The sequence below is a fragment of the Tympanuchus pallidicinctus genome, unplaced genomic scaffold, assembly GCF_026119805.1.
Source record: "Tympanuchus pallidicinctus isolate F22 unplaced genomic scaffold, pur_lepc_1.0 scaffold3, whole genome shotgun sequence".
Classification (NCBI taxonomy): domain Eukaryota; kingdom Metazoa; phylum Chordata; class Aves; order Galliformes; family Phasianidae; genus Tympanuchus; species Tympanuchus pallidicinctus.
Genome location: NW_026294747.1, coordinates 43,760,914 through 43,777,877, shown reverse-complemented (window position 1 = coordinate 43,777,877; position 16,964 = coordinate 43,760,914). Strand labels below are relative to the sequence as shown.

Sequence of the window (16,964 nt, the reverse complement as noted above, 5' to 3'; positions counted from 1 at the left end):
GCTAATTTATGAGCTAGCCTTCAAGGAAGTACTTAACGCAGCACGCTTTAACTCGGCCTCACGCGGAGACGGGCGGCACAGAGGGAGCGGGAATTTCCGGCTGCTCCACAACCGCGAGCAGGCGCGGGGTGTCGCCAAGATGGCGGGACCTCCCGGCCGCCAGGGGGCGCTGCGGCAGCCTGGCTCAGCGGGGCCGAGCGGAGGCAAGCTGCGATTGGCTGCGCGGGTCATGTGAGGCGGAGGCCGTGCCGTTGACAATAAACATGGAGTCGATATTCCACGAGCGGGTGAGTGAGCGGTCGCGGTGGGTCCAGCGTTTCGATGAGGTGTCCCGCATATGCAGCGCCTTCGGTCGTCTGGCGGGGTGGAAGCGGGGATGTCCTCTGCAGGGACTTCTCGCGTTGGGCTCTCCGTAGCAGTTGTTGGGTACGCTCAGGTATGGCCTAAAGCTGCTGCTTCTCATCTGTGGCCGAGCACGGAGGCGAGCAGCGGGACGTGGGGCGGTTCTGCATTCTGAGTTCCGTGCGCTAACACGCTGCTCGCCGCCACCGGAGCTGCCCGGTGTGAGTGTGCCGCCCGGCGGGAACGGCGCTGGGAGGGACGGCCCGCATCGCGTGCTGAGCGGCGCTTCCTGTTTTGGAGAAAAAATGCTTCTGGAAACTGCTGCGCTTCGCCAGGCCTCTCACGTACGGGCTGTGTGCGAGCTCTGTGTTACTGCAGTACAGCTCCCTTTTTCACCTGCTTTGCCAATGACTCTGCATCTTTGTTGTGTTGTAGGTGGTACCGATTTCTAGCCGTTGTTCTTATGCGTAGTAGTTGGTTTAGTTAACAAATAAAAAGAGTTAGCTGTACAATTCTGTTGGTTTTTGTTTGTTTTTTTTTTAATATATCATTATTTTTACATCAGTAGTAGAACATGGAGAGTGTTCTTTCAAGCTGGATTTGGGTAGCAAAACGTGGCAAACATCATGAAGCTGCTGTTCAGAGGGTAAGAGCTGGATTTCAGCCATTATAACCCATGCTGCAGTAGCTTCAACTTCCAGCTGGGACTGGAAAATGAGTTCTAACCAAAAGTGCATACCTTCCTTTTCTGTAGCCTTTCACGTATCAACCTGGCAACTGAAAGAAGGGTTTATCAGTAAACTGCTTTGTACTTTTGGAATAAACTGCGGAAATTGTAATGATCAAGCATACTACATTCAAAGAATTGGTATACTTTTAACTAAACAAAGACCTGAAACAGTGTTTCATTTGTAACAAGAGGGTGACAGTTGCAAAAAGTAGGACTGCTGCAGATTTGAGCCCCTATTATTAAAAAATTGGCCTTTTCTCTTAAAGGATCTGAGTGATTGAAACCACTGAAAGCAGGACAGCTGTTGAAACCAGGATAGGTTTCAATAAGGGAATTTCAGATTATGGAAAAATACCATATTCTCTGCATAGAAATACTGCAGTTAACGTTTATTACAAAACAAAAAGATGTGTTTTATGCACTTACAGTATGTACAGGTTGTCATTTTATTTTTAAGATGAATTTTTTTCTGTACAAGTACAGAGGGGCCCTTTCAAAGAAATTAGGGCCTAAGCTTATAATGCAGCTCATTTTTTTCAAAGGTATCTTAGGGTTGGTTTGTTCCTAATTATTTACATGCTTATGGTGAAAACAGTCTGTGACTGTGAGCAAGTTCCCCTGTTTTAGTTGTACAATGGGACCAGCAGCAGGAATGTGCTCCCAACAGGGCCGGAGTTTCTGTTTAGTCTGGAGTTTCTTGTGGGATAAACACGAGCTGGAGGAGCTGTGGAAGATGAGGTTTCAGAATTCCATTGTACCTTGACTGTACAGCTGGTCCAGCTTTAACTCAGTGTTCAGTTGAGTGATGATGCCCTCAGAAAGTACTGTAATCTGAAGTTCTAGGGCTCCTGCTGTAAGGGAAACCGCAGGAGGTTTGTGCTCCTGACTTGTATGTTGGAAGGGTGGATGTTTAAATAATATTCCTACAAGGCATGCTTTTGGATTCTTACTTTCTGTAGGTTTTGGCAGAGGTGAGAGGCTGGTTTTGATTCCTTGAAGACTTTGTTTTGTTTCCAACATGTTTGTTCTGATGTATGTTCTTAATGTTAGTATAAACGAGCATTGATACAAACAAAGAGGAGAGCTGCTTTTTATAACTGGTGTTAAACTGTCTTGTGCTTGTAGGTTAGTTATTTTTTTAGAGAGAGATTGCTTTTCATGGGAAACTGTAATTTCTCTTTTTGTGAAGTCCTCTTTTTCTTCACAGAATCACAGAATCACCCGGGTTGGAAGGGACCTCAAGGATCATGTAGTTCCAACCCCCCTGCCTAGCAGGGCCACCAAACATACACATTCAGATCAGGTTGCCCAGGACCCCGTCCAACCTGGCCTTGAACACGTCCAAGGACGGGGCATCCACAACCTCCCTGGGCAGCCTGTTCCAGGGCCTAACTGCTCTCCTTGTGAAGAACTTCCCCCTAACATCCAACCTAAATCTTTCCTCCCTCAACTTGGATCCATTTCCCCTAGTCCTGCTATTGTCAGCCCTTTTGAAGAGTTTACTCCCCTCCTGGGTGTAGGTTCCCTTCAGGTATTGATAGGCTGCAATGAGGTCACCTCGCAGCCTTCTCTTCTCCAGGCTGAACAAGCCCAACACCCTCAGCCTGTCCTCATAGGGGAGGTGCTCCAGCCCCCTGATCAAAGTCTCAATGCTCTGTTTTTCTTCAGCCACATGTGGAAAGCAGATTTTTGATGGCCACGCCTGACAGGGAGCACAAGTTTAACAAAGAGCAAGAGCATCTCTTGTGGAGAATGTTTGTTACTGGGAATTGAAGATTAAAAAAAGAAAAAAAGAAAATGAGTTTTCTATTTCATATGGTGATGATTTGAAGGGAGCAGAATCCATTCTCCTGATGGTTGTAAAGTACTTGTGTGACTTGGACAAGCTGTAGGTGATTTTTATGCTGTTTCCCAAAACATTTTCACTTGGAGTTTATTTTCTTCCAAGAAATGTAATGTTTGTTTTCTTTTTCGTCATCAGATTTAAGGAGCAGAGGAACGTATTCTACTGCTCACACTGTTACAAATCTGGAAAAAAATACAGTATTCTGGGGAGTGGGGGCTGGAGGAAAAATTTGCTGGAATACAATCATTGAATGTTTTTGCAGAGCGCATCATTGACATCGGTTTGTTATTGTTTTGACATTGTTTTATTTTTCTCCTTTTCCAATATTAGCAAGAAGGCTCATTGTGTGCTCAGCACTGTCTGAATAATTTGCTGCAAGGAGAGTACTTTAGTCCTGTTGAGTTATCCTCCATTGCACAGCAGTTGGATGAGGAAGAAAGAATGAGAATGGCAGAGGGAGGAGTGTCTAGCGAAGAATATAGAACATTTTTACAGGTAAAATCTGAACTCGACATTGCATGGTGTTTGCATAAAATCTAATACTGTGTAGCAAAGGCCTCCTATTCTTTCATAGTTACAAAAGGTTCATTTTCTATTGCTGACATTTGGAAGTTTGCTGATACTTCCTTTCAAGCATTTCAGTTTTGAGGTTTTTAAATGTTATTTCTACAACGTTGTAGTGCTTCTACAGGAGCTATGTTATCCTCATCTTAAGGATAGGAAGGTCAGGCATGGCAAGGAGAAGAGTAAGAGATTGACCATTTGTTTTAGTAAGCCAGGGGTAGAGATGGTAACCTGTACCTGTCTGTCCTTTAAGCAGTAAATATTTGTAATTTGAAGGTTTGAGTTATTAATGAAAATGTAGGTGTTGTAATCAGCATGCAGAGTAGAATATATTTTGTTGCCGCTTTATTTATGTACAGTTGTATTTTTTTTTATGTGAAATTCTTTCTGAACTTTTATGCTTACACGACTTTTAATTTTCTTTCCCCCAACCTCATATGCTGAGCAGCAGCCTTCTGTAAACATGGATGACAGTGGATTCTTCTCAATTCAAGTAAGCAGTGCTCTATGCTGGCATATTTTTAAATGACATTGAACTATTATCTAGTTTCTATTTTACAGGCTTAATGGCTTGAATCTTGAATTACATTAAGAGCAATGGTGACTTGTGTTTGTTCTTTAGGGTAGTATGGTTTGGGTGCAATTGGACTTGGTGATCGTGAAGGTCTTTTCCAACCTGAGCAATTCTGTGATTCAGTTTATGGGCCTTTAAATAAAGAGTCAAAGCCTCCCTTGGTTGTGATACCACACCTGCTTGCAATAAGCTTGCTTTCCAAATTGCTGGTTATGGGCTACAGGTGAAAAAAGAGACTTGAGATCGTCTTCTCAAATGATAGACTGTAAAGTCTTTGGTAGTGGTTACAGAATTATTGCCATGATTTGCAGAATGAGAGAAGCTGCAGTATCTGTGTTCCAGTTTTTACAGTTCTCTCAGGGCACTTTGAATTGTGGTTTTTTAATGTTTATTTGCTTTTTTTTTTTGCTTTGCTTTTAAAGGAATGGGAAAATAATAGGAAATACGTTAACCAGAATAAAAAGGTGGTATTGAACACTAAACTGGGTCTTGTGTCTAGACTGGAGCTGTTAACAAAATTCTGCACCTTTAGCTGTCTCTCTCTTTTAGAGGTGCTTTTCAGTGCTGCAGGATAGAAAATGCTTCCTTATATTCTGTACCCTTCCGTCCTGTCACTGCTTAACGTGCTTGCTATGCAATTGGCTGACAGAAAGGAGGATGAATTGCTGATTTGAAATTTTCTACAGCGTTACTGCAAGTAGCTTTAAGAGTTATTGTAAAAGAATTTGGTAGTTACCTTTTATTTTCAGATTTGCTGATTATCTATCAAAGTCACTTTGAATATTCTAATAAGTTGAGAAGATTCTTATTTAGAAGCCTTAAGACATAGTGACTTCCAGGGTTTCGTTATACAGCTATTTGCTTGCAGTACAGTAGAAACTGTAAGTCTTTAGATTGATCAGCAAGCCTTGATGGACAGACAGCTCTATATAAGTGCTATCAGTAAGCCAGTACTAATGAAACTGACTTGATGATGTGACATTCAAGTGGTGCAAATGCCAAATAGTTACTGTGGGGATAGATGACTTTGTACTTAGGAGAGGGCAAACAGAGCAGTGTGTGGAGAACAGAGAGATGACAACATAGGCAGTAGCTGTGGGAGGTGAAATTATAGCTTTGACTATGTTTTGACTATAATTTACAGCAGTAAGTTTATTAACATGTCTTAGTTAAATCACAACTTTGATATTCCCCCTTAGATATGGTAGGCATGTTATATTTGCATGTAGGTTGATGAGGGTGGCATTTTGAATAATGTGATTCCTAATTTTCCCTGCAGGATTTTGAGATGAAAGCTTTATGAGGACGTTAGAAGTGTTTGTAGCAGCTAAAATGGTTGCTCTTGCTCAAGTTAGATCGGATAGGTTTGACTCAAAAAGTGTTGTTGGTTTTTTGTTCGTTTGTTTGTTTTGACAGGTTATAAGCAATGCCTTGAAAGTGTGGGGTTTAGAACTAATCCTCTTCAACAGCCCAGAGTATCAGAGGCTTGGGATCGACCCTATGTAAGAATTTTTGTTGTCATCATTTTTTAAGCACGATTTCCTTTAATTTTAGGAAAAATACTGAAAAACAGTTATTGATTTCTTTAAAATCAGTATTTAAGCTCTGTTGCATTCTCGTTTATTTTCTTACACCCTGATCCTTTGATATTTTTTCTTCTTTTGAGGGTGTATATGAGCACCTCTCCTCTGTGCCTTTGACATCTCAGTATCTGTGGCATCACAACTATATGAGATCTCAGTAATGCCGATGTGATGAAAAAGACAATTTCATAAATATTATAAGTTATAAAAGCAGTCTGAGTACTCTGTAGCATCAAATCAACAGTTTTATTACTGAAAGTTTGTTTTGTAAGTTTAAATTAGTGGTGGCAAAGAACTGAAAACATTAATATGCACTCAATATTATTTAATTTTATCTATACCTTTTGTTTTTCTTTTTACAGAAATGAAAAATCATTTATTTGTAATTATAAGGAACACTGGTTTACAGTTCGAAAGTTAGGAAAACAGGTGACACTGTCTTTTTTTATTTAAAAATTGACTTCAGAATGGGGGTGGAAGAAGTGGTTTCAAGTAGACCATGTGTTGGTCTTTTGCAGGCTTTTTCTGCAATTTGATTTAATAGTAGATATAAATAAATGAGTAAATGTTTGTTATATCAAATGCCAGGCAGCTTCCCTCGAATTTTAGTTTGGGGAAACGTCCTAGGATCATTTCCCTAGTGAAGCTGTTCTATAGGAAATTGTAGCTGAGGCAGTCCTTGTGACCTCTTGAGTTCTCTCCTTCTTTCTATGTGTGAAACAACAGAAAAAAATTATGATTTGAAAGTTGTACTAATGAACATTAATAATTGCAGGTATTTAAGGGTATCCAAGGGATAAGGCTGGGCAAGGTAGAATCACAACTTTCCACTATTGTAAAAATCAATCTGAAGCAGCTGTATTATAAGCAAAAAATAACTATTAAAGGTAAAGAACAGCCATACATATGCATAGTACCTATATAATAGCACAAATCACACACAGATCTGTAATGCCAGTGCAGTCTTTTTTTCAGTAACCGATGATTGTTCTGGATTGTACTGCATAAGCTCTTATACAACATAAATTAATTGGTTTGGTGTGGTGTTTTGGAGTTGATTTTTTTGTTTGTTTGTTTTTTGTTGTTGTTGTTGTTTCTGGTTGTTGTTTTTTTTTTTTTGTCATAGAAAGTGTCCCATAAAATAAGCATTCAAATTCTAAAAGTGCAAGCAGAAATTGATTTACCCATTTGATGTTCCAAGTGGTGACTACTTATGTTGGCATCCAATTTAAAAGAACTGCAATTTTGCCCATGAATAAGCAAACTAAATTCCACAGTTCTGGTGCAGTTCGAGAGTTTGGCTGATAATTGTTTACAGGCATTTTTTTGGTGTATTCGAAATTGAAGAGGCTGAATGGCCTTTAAAGGGTTGGATAAGATCCCTGGTAAAAATTATAGCCAGCTGAAACTTGTTTGAGACACTGTTCTAGCCTACAACATGTTTAATTGGAGGGGGGGATGCATTTGTTTTCTCACATGGTTTGTAGCCAAACAAAGAAAACACAAGGTTCTGTTCACTAGAGAGTAATGAGAAGGGAGAGACAAAACAGATTGACTTACTGCTTTCAGCTGTTTCTTTTCTGTTACAGTTATAGCAGTTAGTTCTCCAAACTTTTGTCCTCCACACCTCTAATAGTTTATCAGTAATCTGTCTGTCACATATGTTCACATAACTTTTTAATTCTTTCCCCATTCCTACGCTGTTTGTTTTCTTTACCTTATCTTAGTGGAACAGGGGCTTTTGACTGACAATTTAAGAATGGTAGATAGTTGACTCTGAATTCACCAGGTGAATTACAGTTTGGCCCTGACTGCAAGTGTAGAATTGCATATTTGATAGTTTATGCAGACAGATGAATTTTTGTGATAAGAGATAAAACTCTTCTGTCTGAAATGGTGTGTTCTCGTTCAAATTGGTAATGTTGAATGACTATGGAATATAAAAATATTTTTCAAATTGATTGCTGTATAAATGGAATACACCAGGTAGACCATTTTGCCATACAAATTGAGTATATTTTCTCCCTAGTGGAAATATTATATATATTGAATTGTCTTCAGGCATCTGAAAATAATCTGTGACCCATATTGTAATGTGTACATGCGTAACTGGCATATTAAATGTTAAGTTCATTTTTATAAATATTTAACAGTTATCTCCCAGAGATGTGAACAATAATTCGCAGTATCATCATCTGATAAAGGCAGCATGTTTAATTAATACAGTGAATTCAATTTCTGTTTCCTGTAACTACAAATATATTAAGATAGTGTTAGCTTTAGAACTTCTTTCTTCATGTATTCCTGAACTGTTTAAAAAAAAAAAAAAAAGAGTATAAGAGTATTTTACAACTATGCCTGAAGTGATTATTCTGCCATCCTTAGATTTGTGTTTTGGTCTGCTTGCCTGCTACCAGTGTTCAGAAAGGAGAGAGAGCATGCAGTCACTTACATGCTTCAGATCTCCTGTTAGCTGAAGAGATTTTGAAGGGAAACTTTGAGCGGTATAGTTATTATGCTTCTATAGACTTCTAACTTGATGATTTATTTTATTTGGTGATTTTATTTTATTTTAGAAAATGACCACAATGTGCAGAAATGGATAACTGAGTTATCTTTATGCTAATTTGTTCTCTCAAACTTTTTTTTTTTCTTAATTGCAGTGGTTTAACTTGAACTCTCTCTTGATGGGTCCAGAGCTAATATCAGATACATATCTTGCACTTTTCTTGGCACAATTACAACAGGAAGGTAATAGTAACTTGCAGATGTTAAGTCTCTTTAATTAAAAGCAGGTAATCATTATTTATTAGAAGTTATGTATTCAGTTAACTATCCTTGGGTTATTTCACTATTTCAATAATGAAACTAAGTTCGTGTAATGAGAGTTTGAGCCTTAATTTTAATAAATTGCAGACCACTGTATTCCATATAAGTTTACATTTCACATAATTTATGTGTGCAGCTTATTGCTGTAGACCTATGATTTCTGTTTTTCAGGTTATTCCATATTTGTAGTAAAAGGTGACCTGCCAGACTGTGAGGCTGATCAGCTGTTGCAGATGATTCGAGTTCAGCAGGTGCAGCGACCAAAACTAATTGGAGAAGAGACTGCGCAGTCAAGAGACCAGAGGTAAGGTAAACAGACTTACTTTTAATAATGTTCAGTAAGATTTGCTTCCATGATTAATGCCTACGTGGAAACAAACCCTTTAAGATGTAATTAGAAGTACCTCAAGATCAATGTGTTCTATTGCACACTATAAAGCCAAATCAGTAGATGACCTAGTTTCAACGGGGACAGAGTTGATTTTCTTCATAGTGTATGGTATAATGTTGTGTTTTGGCTTCGGGACTAGAACAGTGTTGATAATACACTGATGTTTTAATTCTTGCTGTGTAGTGCTGCACAAAGCCAAGGACATTTCAGCTTCTCATACTGTCCTGCCAGTGAAGGGCTGGGGGAGAAGCACAAGCAGCTGGGAGGTTAGCTAGGCAGATTAGCTGACCCAAACTGGCCAAAGGAATCTTTCGTATCTTATGACAGAAGAATTCAGAGAAATTAATTTAGAATGAATTTGTTATTATTACTTCCACTTCATAAACTATGGTGTTGTAAACAAATGTCATAAAAACAGTAAGCTACTTGGCAGTGATGTGAAATTACATATAGTTTGCAGAGGATCTTTTGCTGTAGTGTTATCATCAAAGGTTCCTGAGGAGAGACCATGTACACTTTTATCTGTGGGTTTGACTGTCTTACTTGAAATAGGTTCAAATAAAATTCATGTCTTTCCATAGCACTTTTGCTTTTGAAGTTTCTCCTGTAAAGTAAATTCTCATGAACTTATAAGCATATATTTATGGTTTTGGTATTTTCATTTTTATAGCTGAAAACTATACTTGCAATTCCTTCAAAATGTTTTTTTTTTTTTGCATAGAAATAAGAAAATATTTCTGATTTTCTTAAGTCACTTTTTGTCGAAATTAAAAATACAAGTAGTTGAGTCAGCACAAACTACTTTAAATCTCAGTAGAGGTAAGCACGATTGTGGTTTGAGTATTATAAATGTATCAACTTCACAGGCTACCTAGAAGTGATGTGGACCAAGCGATAGAAGTTAGCCATCCTTTTGATGGGACAAGCATGTTAGATGAAGATGAGGAGAATTTTCAAAGAGCTCTGGCTTTAAGTAGGCAGGAAATTGATATGGAAGATGAAGAAGCTGATCTTCGTAGAGCCATTCAACTCAGCATGCAAGGTACAGTGCTTTTTTAAATTGCAGTGTTCTTGCTGCTCGCACTTTAGCAGCTACTGAAATCAGCTTCAGACAGCGGTTTTCAGCAGGCTTCAAGCTCTGAAAAGACTGGCTTTGAGGCATAGAAGGATAATCCAAACTTGTATCTGTCTCCTTCCTGCTGTTTGAAAAGTTACAACTTCTACATTAACACTGATTTTTAGGAGGCAAGAACAAGTAGGGAGGGAGGAGTGAAAGGAATCAATTCTGGGGTGAGAAAGTGACAGTGAACTTAGCCTAGGTGCTTCTTTCACTAACAAGTCTGTTTTCATCAAGTGTGAAGAATGATGCGTTTGGGTTGGGTTTTTTTCTTAATATAAAAACAAATTTAAAAAGTGAGCTATAATTTTACTGTAATTAGTAGGATATGGCTTGTTCTGATTTTTAGGTAGTCGTCAGAATGAGTTCTCAAACTCGTTACCACAGAATGCTTCTCAGCCACCACACACCAGTCAGACAGACTCTCCTTCTTCAGAAGATCTGCGCAGGAGAAGACAAGCATATTTTGAAAAGTAAAGTAGCCGATAGAAAACTAAATCTGCATTTGGAAGTAAATGTCTTATTGTTCAGTGCTTTTGGGCTGTGGGTGGATTTCTCTCAGAGATCCAGCTTGATTTTAACCCTTAACTTGTTTTCGTAGCAGTACTAGAATTTTGCTATTCCCATGCGTTCTTAAGAAATGAAGCCTGTAAATAAGAGGGGATCTGTTAGTAGTGTGCCATCAGTCTTATGAAGGAAAGCAAATAAATATGGTAGAGTATTTCTACTGCTGTAAATAATTTCCATAATTATTTTCCTGAAAAATACTCTTCCTCTAAGACTTGTGGAAATGATTTCTCTCGTGAACATCACACAAAGATTTTCTAGATGCTACTTCATTTTTTTGTTTCTGGAGCGCTGCCTTAATACGTATTTGTGGTTTTATTGTAGTCTTTGCTTGTCTTATTTCCCAGTGATGGAGGAAATTTAGATAAGGGAGAAATGCTGCAGAAAGGAGGTGATAGGTATTGCATGAGAGGATAGTAATGCAGAATGCCTGAATTCTGGAAAACAGGCCTGTAATTTGGAATATCAGCTATCCCTATGTGAGGCTTAGTGGAGGAAGCAATTAAACAGATTTGAGGTGGTGTGGGTGGGTCTGTATTTCGAACGGCAGCTTATACATCTAACTCTTGGCCTTCCTTGACAATGAAATAGACTTGATATAGGAGTTGTACTGATCTTAATTCTACTTTTCTTTAAATTTATAATTATTTCAGGCAGCAACAGCAGATAGAACAGCAGGATCTGACCCTGAACCTACATGATAAACCAACTATAAACTCAAGCACTCTGGAAGCTGATCCAGGTAATGTTTTTTAAACTTATTTCCAACATTAAAATATATTTTATTTACCTTTGTAAATAAATATATGTCAGTATATTTTATTTACCTTTGTATTGTGCTCTGCTTCCTCGCTTTCCTTACCTGCCTTATTTCTCACCCCAGCAGTGGTTCAGACTGTGCATCACAGTCATTACTCTTTTTGGCAGAAGGGAAGGATCACTTTCTTGAAATGTCTGTTTTGTTGTGAATGTCAGTACCCTGTTCCAGGGTGAACTATTAGACTGAGCTCTGGCTGTGCTTTTTTGTTATTTAGTTTGGCTGGGACAGAGTAGGTATGGACAAAAGGAGCAAAGAAAGAGTTAATTACAGATTCAGTTGAGAGCTGAATCTATGCATTTATTACAATTTGTGTACGTCTGTTTTCTTTAGGAGGTGATATGAGTGAGGAGGACATGCTTCAAGCAGCTATGAATATGTCGCTGGAATCTGCTAGAAACCACTTGAGTACAGAAGAGAAGAAATGACATCGTAATTTTTCCCCTCTATTGTCAAAACACTACGTCTCCGTTACAATTTTACTGTGTGGATGTTGCACAAGCTGGGTTCATTTCAGAGTTCTGGAAGCAGGAATGAAAGGTTGGCTGGAGCTCAGAGTTTAGAGGGAATCTGCAAATATGAAAAGTTTGCACTAATTTAGAAAACCATAGCACTCCTACTACAAGAGTAACAGTATTGAAGTTACTTACGTTACTCTTGATCAAACATGCACATGTAGCAGCTGTAACTTGCATTAAAAAAGTTTGTTTTGAAAAATTCTATGGAGAACACAAAAGGTGCCAAAAATTGGTATCAACCACTTTTTTTCCATACTAATACAAAAATAGATAGAAGTAATAAATTGTATTCATAAGTTGCTAGATATAAGAAAACACTTCAAATGGGGAAAAAAAAAAAACCAACTAGATTCTGTTTATCTTAGGTAACTTGTTCTGTGATTCGTTCTTCAAATGACTTGATGTCAACTTTTTGGTCCTACTGTCCGCTTTTGAAATGACCCACCCTGCAGGAGAAACCTAAATCTGTAAATGTATTGCTTGGCAATTAAACAGAAAATCTCCAGTGTACTGTAGATCATGACATTCACTGAAAGATTCCAGAGTGCTTCTGATGTTCTAACACTTTCTGGTTTTACTTTTAGTTTTACTTGTAGTTTCCAAGTTCGTGCTTGAGGTAGGATTTTTGCTTTGCCATTTTGTCTTTTTGTAAATAACTTTTTTTTTAATGTTAGGTTTGTTTTTTTTTAATATTCTTTCTGGTTATACCACTGTTTTTATCATGAAAGTATCACAATGGGTTAAACAAGTTTTCTTTTATGTTTATACTGCATTATCTTTTCCTCTTCAACCCTTAATTCTGGCCTTTTAGTATCATAGAGCTGTAACTGAGTCTAGGAGAAAGGAAAATGGGGAAGATCTGGGTGCCATAAAATCAATGCCACATAAGTTGCATTCCTGCAGTCTACAATGACCTCTGTGCAAGTAGCTCTTCTAAGAATGAATATTTATGTCTGTGTGGGTGCTCTTTCTGAAATGCTTTTTGACTGTCGATCAGAATGTTGTAGCTTTTTCAGGAATGGCCTTTACTCATGCACCTTAAAGTTTTTATCATGCTGTTTCTGATGCTGAGGAAAAAAAAAAACAAAAAAAAAACCAACAAAAAAAACCCACAAAACAGGGAGCAAAGGATGGGAGAGAGATTATTCTATTCGTTGTAGCACATTTGTTTTGATACCCAGGATGAATGTGTGATAGGGTGAACGAACTTGACTTCCAACTTAGTGCAGAAATTGATGTTTCATTTTACTAAATGGTGCTTGAAATACAAATTCTGTTTACATATAAATTATGTGGAAATATGTTATAGATACAGTATGCAAGCTGTATTCAATGCATTAACAGCATAGGCATTCTAAGAATATCTTTTGCAAATAAACCCAAATTTCTATATCAAAATATCCTAATGTAGTATCATTGCACAATAGTGACATATAAAATTAGTATAAGAACTTAATGGTAGTTAAATGGAAGTATGCATTCAGCATCAAGTAGTACTTACTTGAAAGGGCTCTTACCTCCCAGTAAATATTTGTTTACAGCAATGGTTTTTCTTGATAGGTTAGAATATTATATTATACATATAGAGTGAATTCTGTTTTCCTGAATTTCCACTGCTGGGATGTGTAGTATGATGTGAATTTTGACATGACAGCACTACTTTTTAAAAATTTAAGATTTTGTTTTGTATATAATCCTATTCTGCACATGTAATCTCTATAACGTGCTGAAGTAATACAGCCAATTAATGGCATTGAGAAGTCACATGTGTGCAAATGCCATTTTGAAATGCTATATTTTTCAGGAGGTAGATTTGATTGAAATTTATATGAAACTGAAAACAGAAGAGGAGTATGTAAAGCAGTGAGTTACCTCTTTGCTTGTTTGCAAATTATCCACGACTTTAACTTCCCTTCCTTTGTTGTGCCATAAACTGATCCTGAAATCTCTCTCCTTTTAATAAATAGGTGTAGGCTGGCAGAGCTTGTTAATACTTACTTGATACTAGAACTTGAACCTTTTATCTTCTGTTACAAGAATATCATAAAAATACCATTTCTTTAGCTACATAGTATAGTGGTCCTATATTTAAAAATTAAAAAAAAAAAAATTCCCTTGAATTGCATTAACTAACCTGTGACAATTACATCATAGAATCATAAAGCTTGTAAAAGTCTTCTAGGAACATCTAGTCCATCCACCTACCACCAATATTGCCCTCTAAACCATGTCCCTCAGTATTACATCTACCCTTTCTCTTAACACCTTCAGGGACAGTGACTCCACAACTTCCCTGAGTAACCTGTTTGAATATCTCACCACTCTTTCTGAGAATAAATTCTTTGCTATCTAATCTGACCCTCCCCTGGAGCACCTTGAGGTTTTTCCTGTCATCCTGTCCCTGTTACCTAGGAGAAGAGCCTGATCCACAACCTCCTTTCAGGCAGTTGCAGAGTGCTATAAGGTGTCTCCTGAGCCTCCTCTAGGCTAAACAATCCCACTTCCCTTAGCTATTTCATAAGATTTGTGTTCCAGACTCCTTACTTGCTTCTCTGGATGTATTTTAGGGCCCCAACTGTCTGTCTTGTAGTGAGCGGCCCAAAACTGAACGCAGTACTTGAGATGCAGCCTTGCTGGAGTTGAATACTCAATGGAGTTGCATTGGAGTTGAAAAGAGGGAGGATCACCTCCCTGCTTCTCCTGGCTGTATTATTTCTCATGCAAGCTGGGATGCCCTTGGCTTTCTTCACTGCTTGAGCACACTGCTGGCTTATGCTTAGCTGAGTGTCAACCAACACCTCCAGATCCTTTTCCGCTGTGCAGCTTTCCAGCCTATAGTGTTGCATGGGGGTGTTGTGACCAAAGTGCAGGACTCAGCACTTAGGCTTGTTGAACATCATCCCATTGGTCTCAGCCCAGCTATCCAGCCTGTTCAGGTCCCTCTGTAGAGCCTTTCTATTCTCAAGTAGTTAGTTCTTACCCCTAACTTGGTGCCATCTACAAACATACTGATGGTGCACTCAGTTCCCTCATCCAAATTATCAGTAAAGATATTAAATAGGATGGGCCCCAGTACTGACCTCTGGTACATGCTTTTTGTAATCACTTTTTGTAAAGTGTGGAGGTTTGCATTTGAACTTTCATGTTGTTTTTTAAGTTTCTCTACCCAAGTGTTTTAACCTGCGACGCTTGTAAAGTAACTGTGCCTGAAAAGCACAAATGTGTGAGTCAGATTACAGGGCTAACCATGTTTCTTTCTGTGTAGAAACAGCATCACTCTACAAATATCAGTTTGGCATTCAGAGGAGTGTTAAGTTTGGTGAAGTATGCTTAACTGCCAAGTCAAGCAATTCAGAGGTAACAGTTAAAGCTAAGTGTGCTAATTGCACCAACACAAAAGACTAATTCTTGACAGAACCTATTTTTTTGACCCAGTTCTAAAGTTCAAAATGTGTGGACCTGCCAAATTGTCAATAAAAAGCTGATCTTGTTTTCTCTGTGTGCATTCTTTTAACGATAAACACTTCTCACTGTGTTTGAACTGTACTGATAAATGTGGCATTTACTAATTCGGAACCTATTCCTAGTGAAACTGAAAAAGTTTTTTTTTTCTTTTTTCCACATAGCTATAAGCCAAAGTCTGATGTTAAAGAGCATACCTTTATTTATTTATTTTAATTGCAATAAGATATTTAAGGGGAATTCAGGCTTCATTCATGTGACAGATGTTTACTATTTTCCTCACAATCCATCTGACACAATTTGTGTTCTTCTTATAGAAATCAAAGTGGTAGGGGAATGAGTGATACTTCTGTTAGGTGGCTTCCAAAATAAGTCTGTAAGTATAATACTGTAAACCGTTCTCATGATTTTGTAATGAGGACAGGATGAAGAAGTAATACAATTGTGCTTGAATGCAGTTGTTGTTAGGCATGGTATTAAGGATATGAATTTGTATTTACAAAATTTTCTGGCCTTGGAGCTAATCTGATAGAATACTGGTTTATTCCTCCTACCTTTGGGCTCTCTGCACTATTCAAACTTCAAAAAAACCATGAGCAGTGGGTCTAAATGTAATTTTCAGCTAGAGTTAATGTTTATTTTTTTTCATATGCGATTACTTTGCAGAATTCACACTATAAGGTGCCTATAAATTTCTCACCTGGAGTACTAAGCACCGTTACAATATTAAATCTCCAGTGGATTCTAATATTGGACGATTGCAGCTATTATGAATCTATAAAAGGGTGGGCAGTAGAGATAAGAACTATGCTTAAAATAGCACCCACACAAGTAAGTGGTTCTGTTTCCCTATCTTGGACAAATACTGTTGTCTGCAAGCTGCTTTGTTTTATTATAAAACTGACAATTCATAATATTATAAAGCTGACAATTCGGCTTTCAAAAAATGAACAACAGAGTTTTGAAGTTATTCCAGGCAGAATGAGAATTTTTCTAGAATTTAGTAACTTTCAAACATAGGGATAAAAGTGAACAGATGGGGTTTTTCACTGATGAATGTTATGAAGAATTAGGTTTGGGAGCACCAGAACTCATATTTACAAGACGTATAGCTGTACAATTCTTATTACCAACTTTAAAAGTTGGCTTTAAAGAAATAAAACATTTTAAAACATCCAAGAAAAGAAAAAATGTAACTGGAAATATTTTTAATGGCATAGATAGAAAATGAGCAAATTAATTTTATAAGCTGCTACTATCTTATGTTGAACAAGCCAAACTCTTGAGAAATCTTCAGGTGTTGATAAATCATTTAAAAAGAAAGGTCTGACAGACTTACGCATGCACCTACATCACCAGCTGTTCAAGTTAAGACCAATATTTTGTAAGGTCCAAATATTCATTATTTACAATACAGGAATGAGTAGCATTCTTGTATTGTATCCAGGCTGTTGTGGAAGCATGAACTATTTTACAATTTTTTTTAATTTTATTTATTTATTTTTTTTTACCTGCTTACGTACTTTGTGCCTTGCCTGCATTTCTGGCATTAAAGAACTTCTTGGTATTCAACCTGTGCTCCTTCCTCAGTTCTCATTCTTCAGAAAGCGTTTAAACGCGTGCA

The 16,964-nt window shown here is 37.8% G+C and overlaps 1 protein-coding gene across 6 annotated transcripts; it reads left to right on the top strand.

Annotated features, from left to right (window-relative positions):
• The first annotated feature begins 70 nt into the window (after positions 1-70).
• Positions 71-15,373, top strand: ATXN3 (ataxin 3). Of its 6 annotated transcripts, XM_052694050.1 has the most exons (12): positions 71-287; positions 3,249-3,413; positions 3,931-3,975; positions 5,473-5,558; positions 6,002-6,068; positions 6,415-6,450; positions 8,303-8,390; positions 8,640-8,772; positions 9,726-9,901; positions 10,326-10,449; positions 11,197-11,285; positions 11,694-15,373. In XM_052694050.1, the coding sequence occupies exons 1-12, from the start codon at positions 264-266 to the stop codon at positions 11,786-11,788; spliced, it is 1,128 nt and encodes a 375-aa protein (XP_052550010.1). In that variant the 5' UTR covers positions 71-263; the 3' UTR covers positions 11,789-15,373. The 6 variants fall into 6 exon arrangements, with proteins under 6 accessions (XP_052550010.1, XP_052550006.1, XP_052550005.1 ...); XM_052694046.1 differs by lacking the exon at positions 6,415-6,450; XM_052694045.1 differs by lacking the exons at positions 71-287; positions 6,415-6,450 and adding an exon at positions 294-436.
• The last annotated feature ends 1,591 nt before the right edge of the window (positions 15,374-16,964 follow it).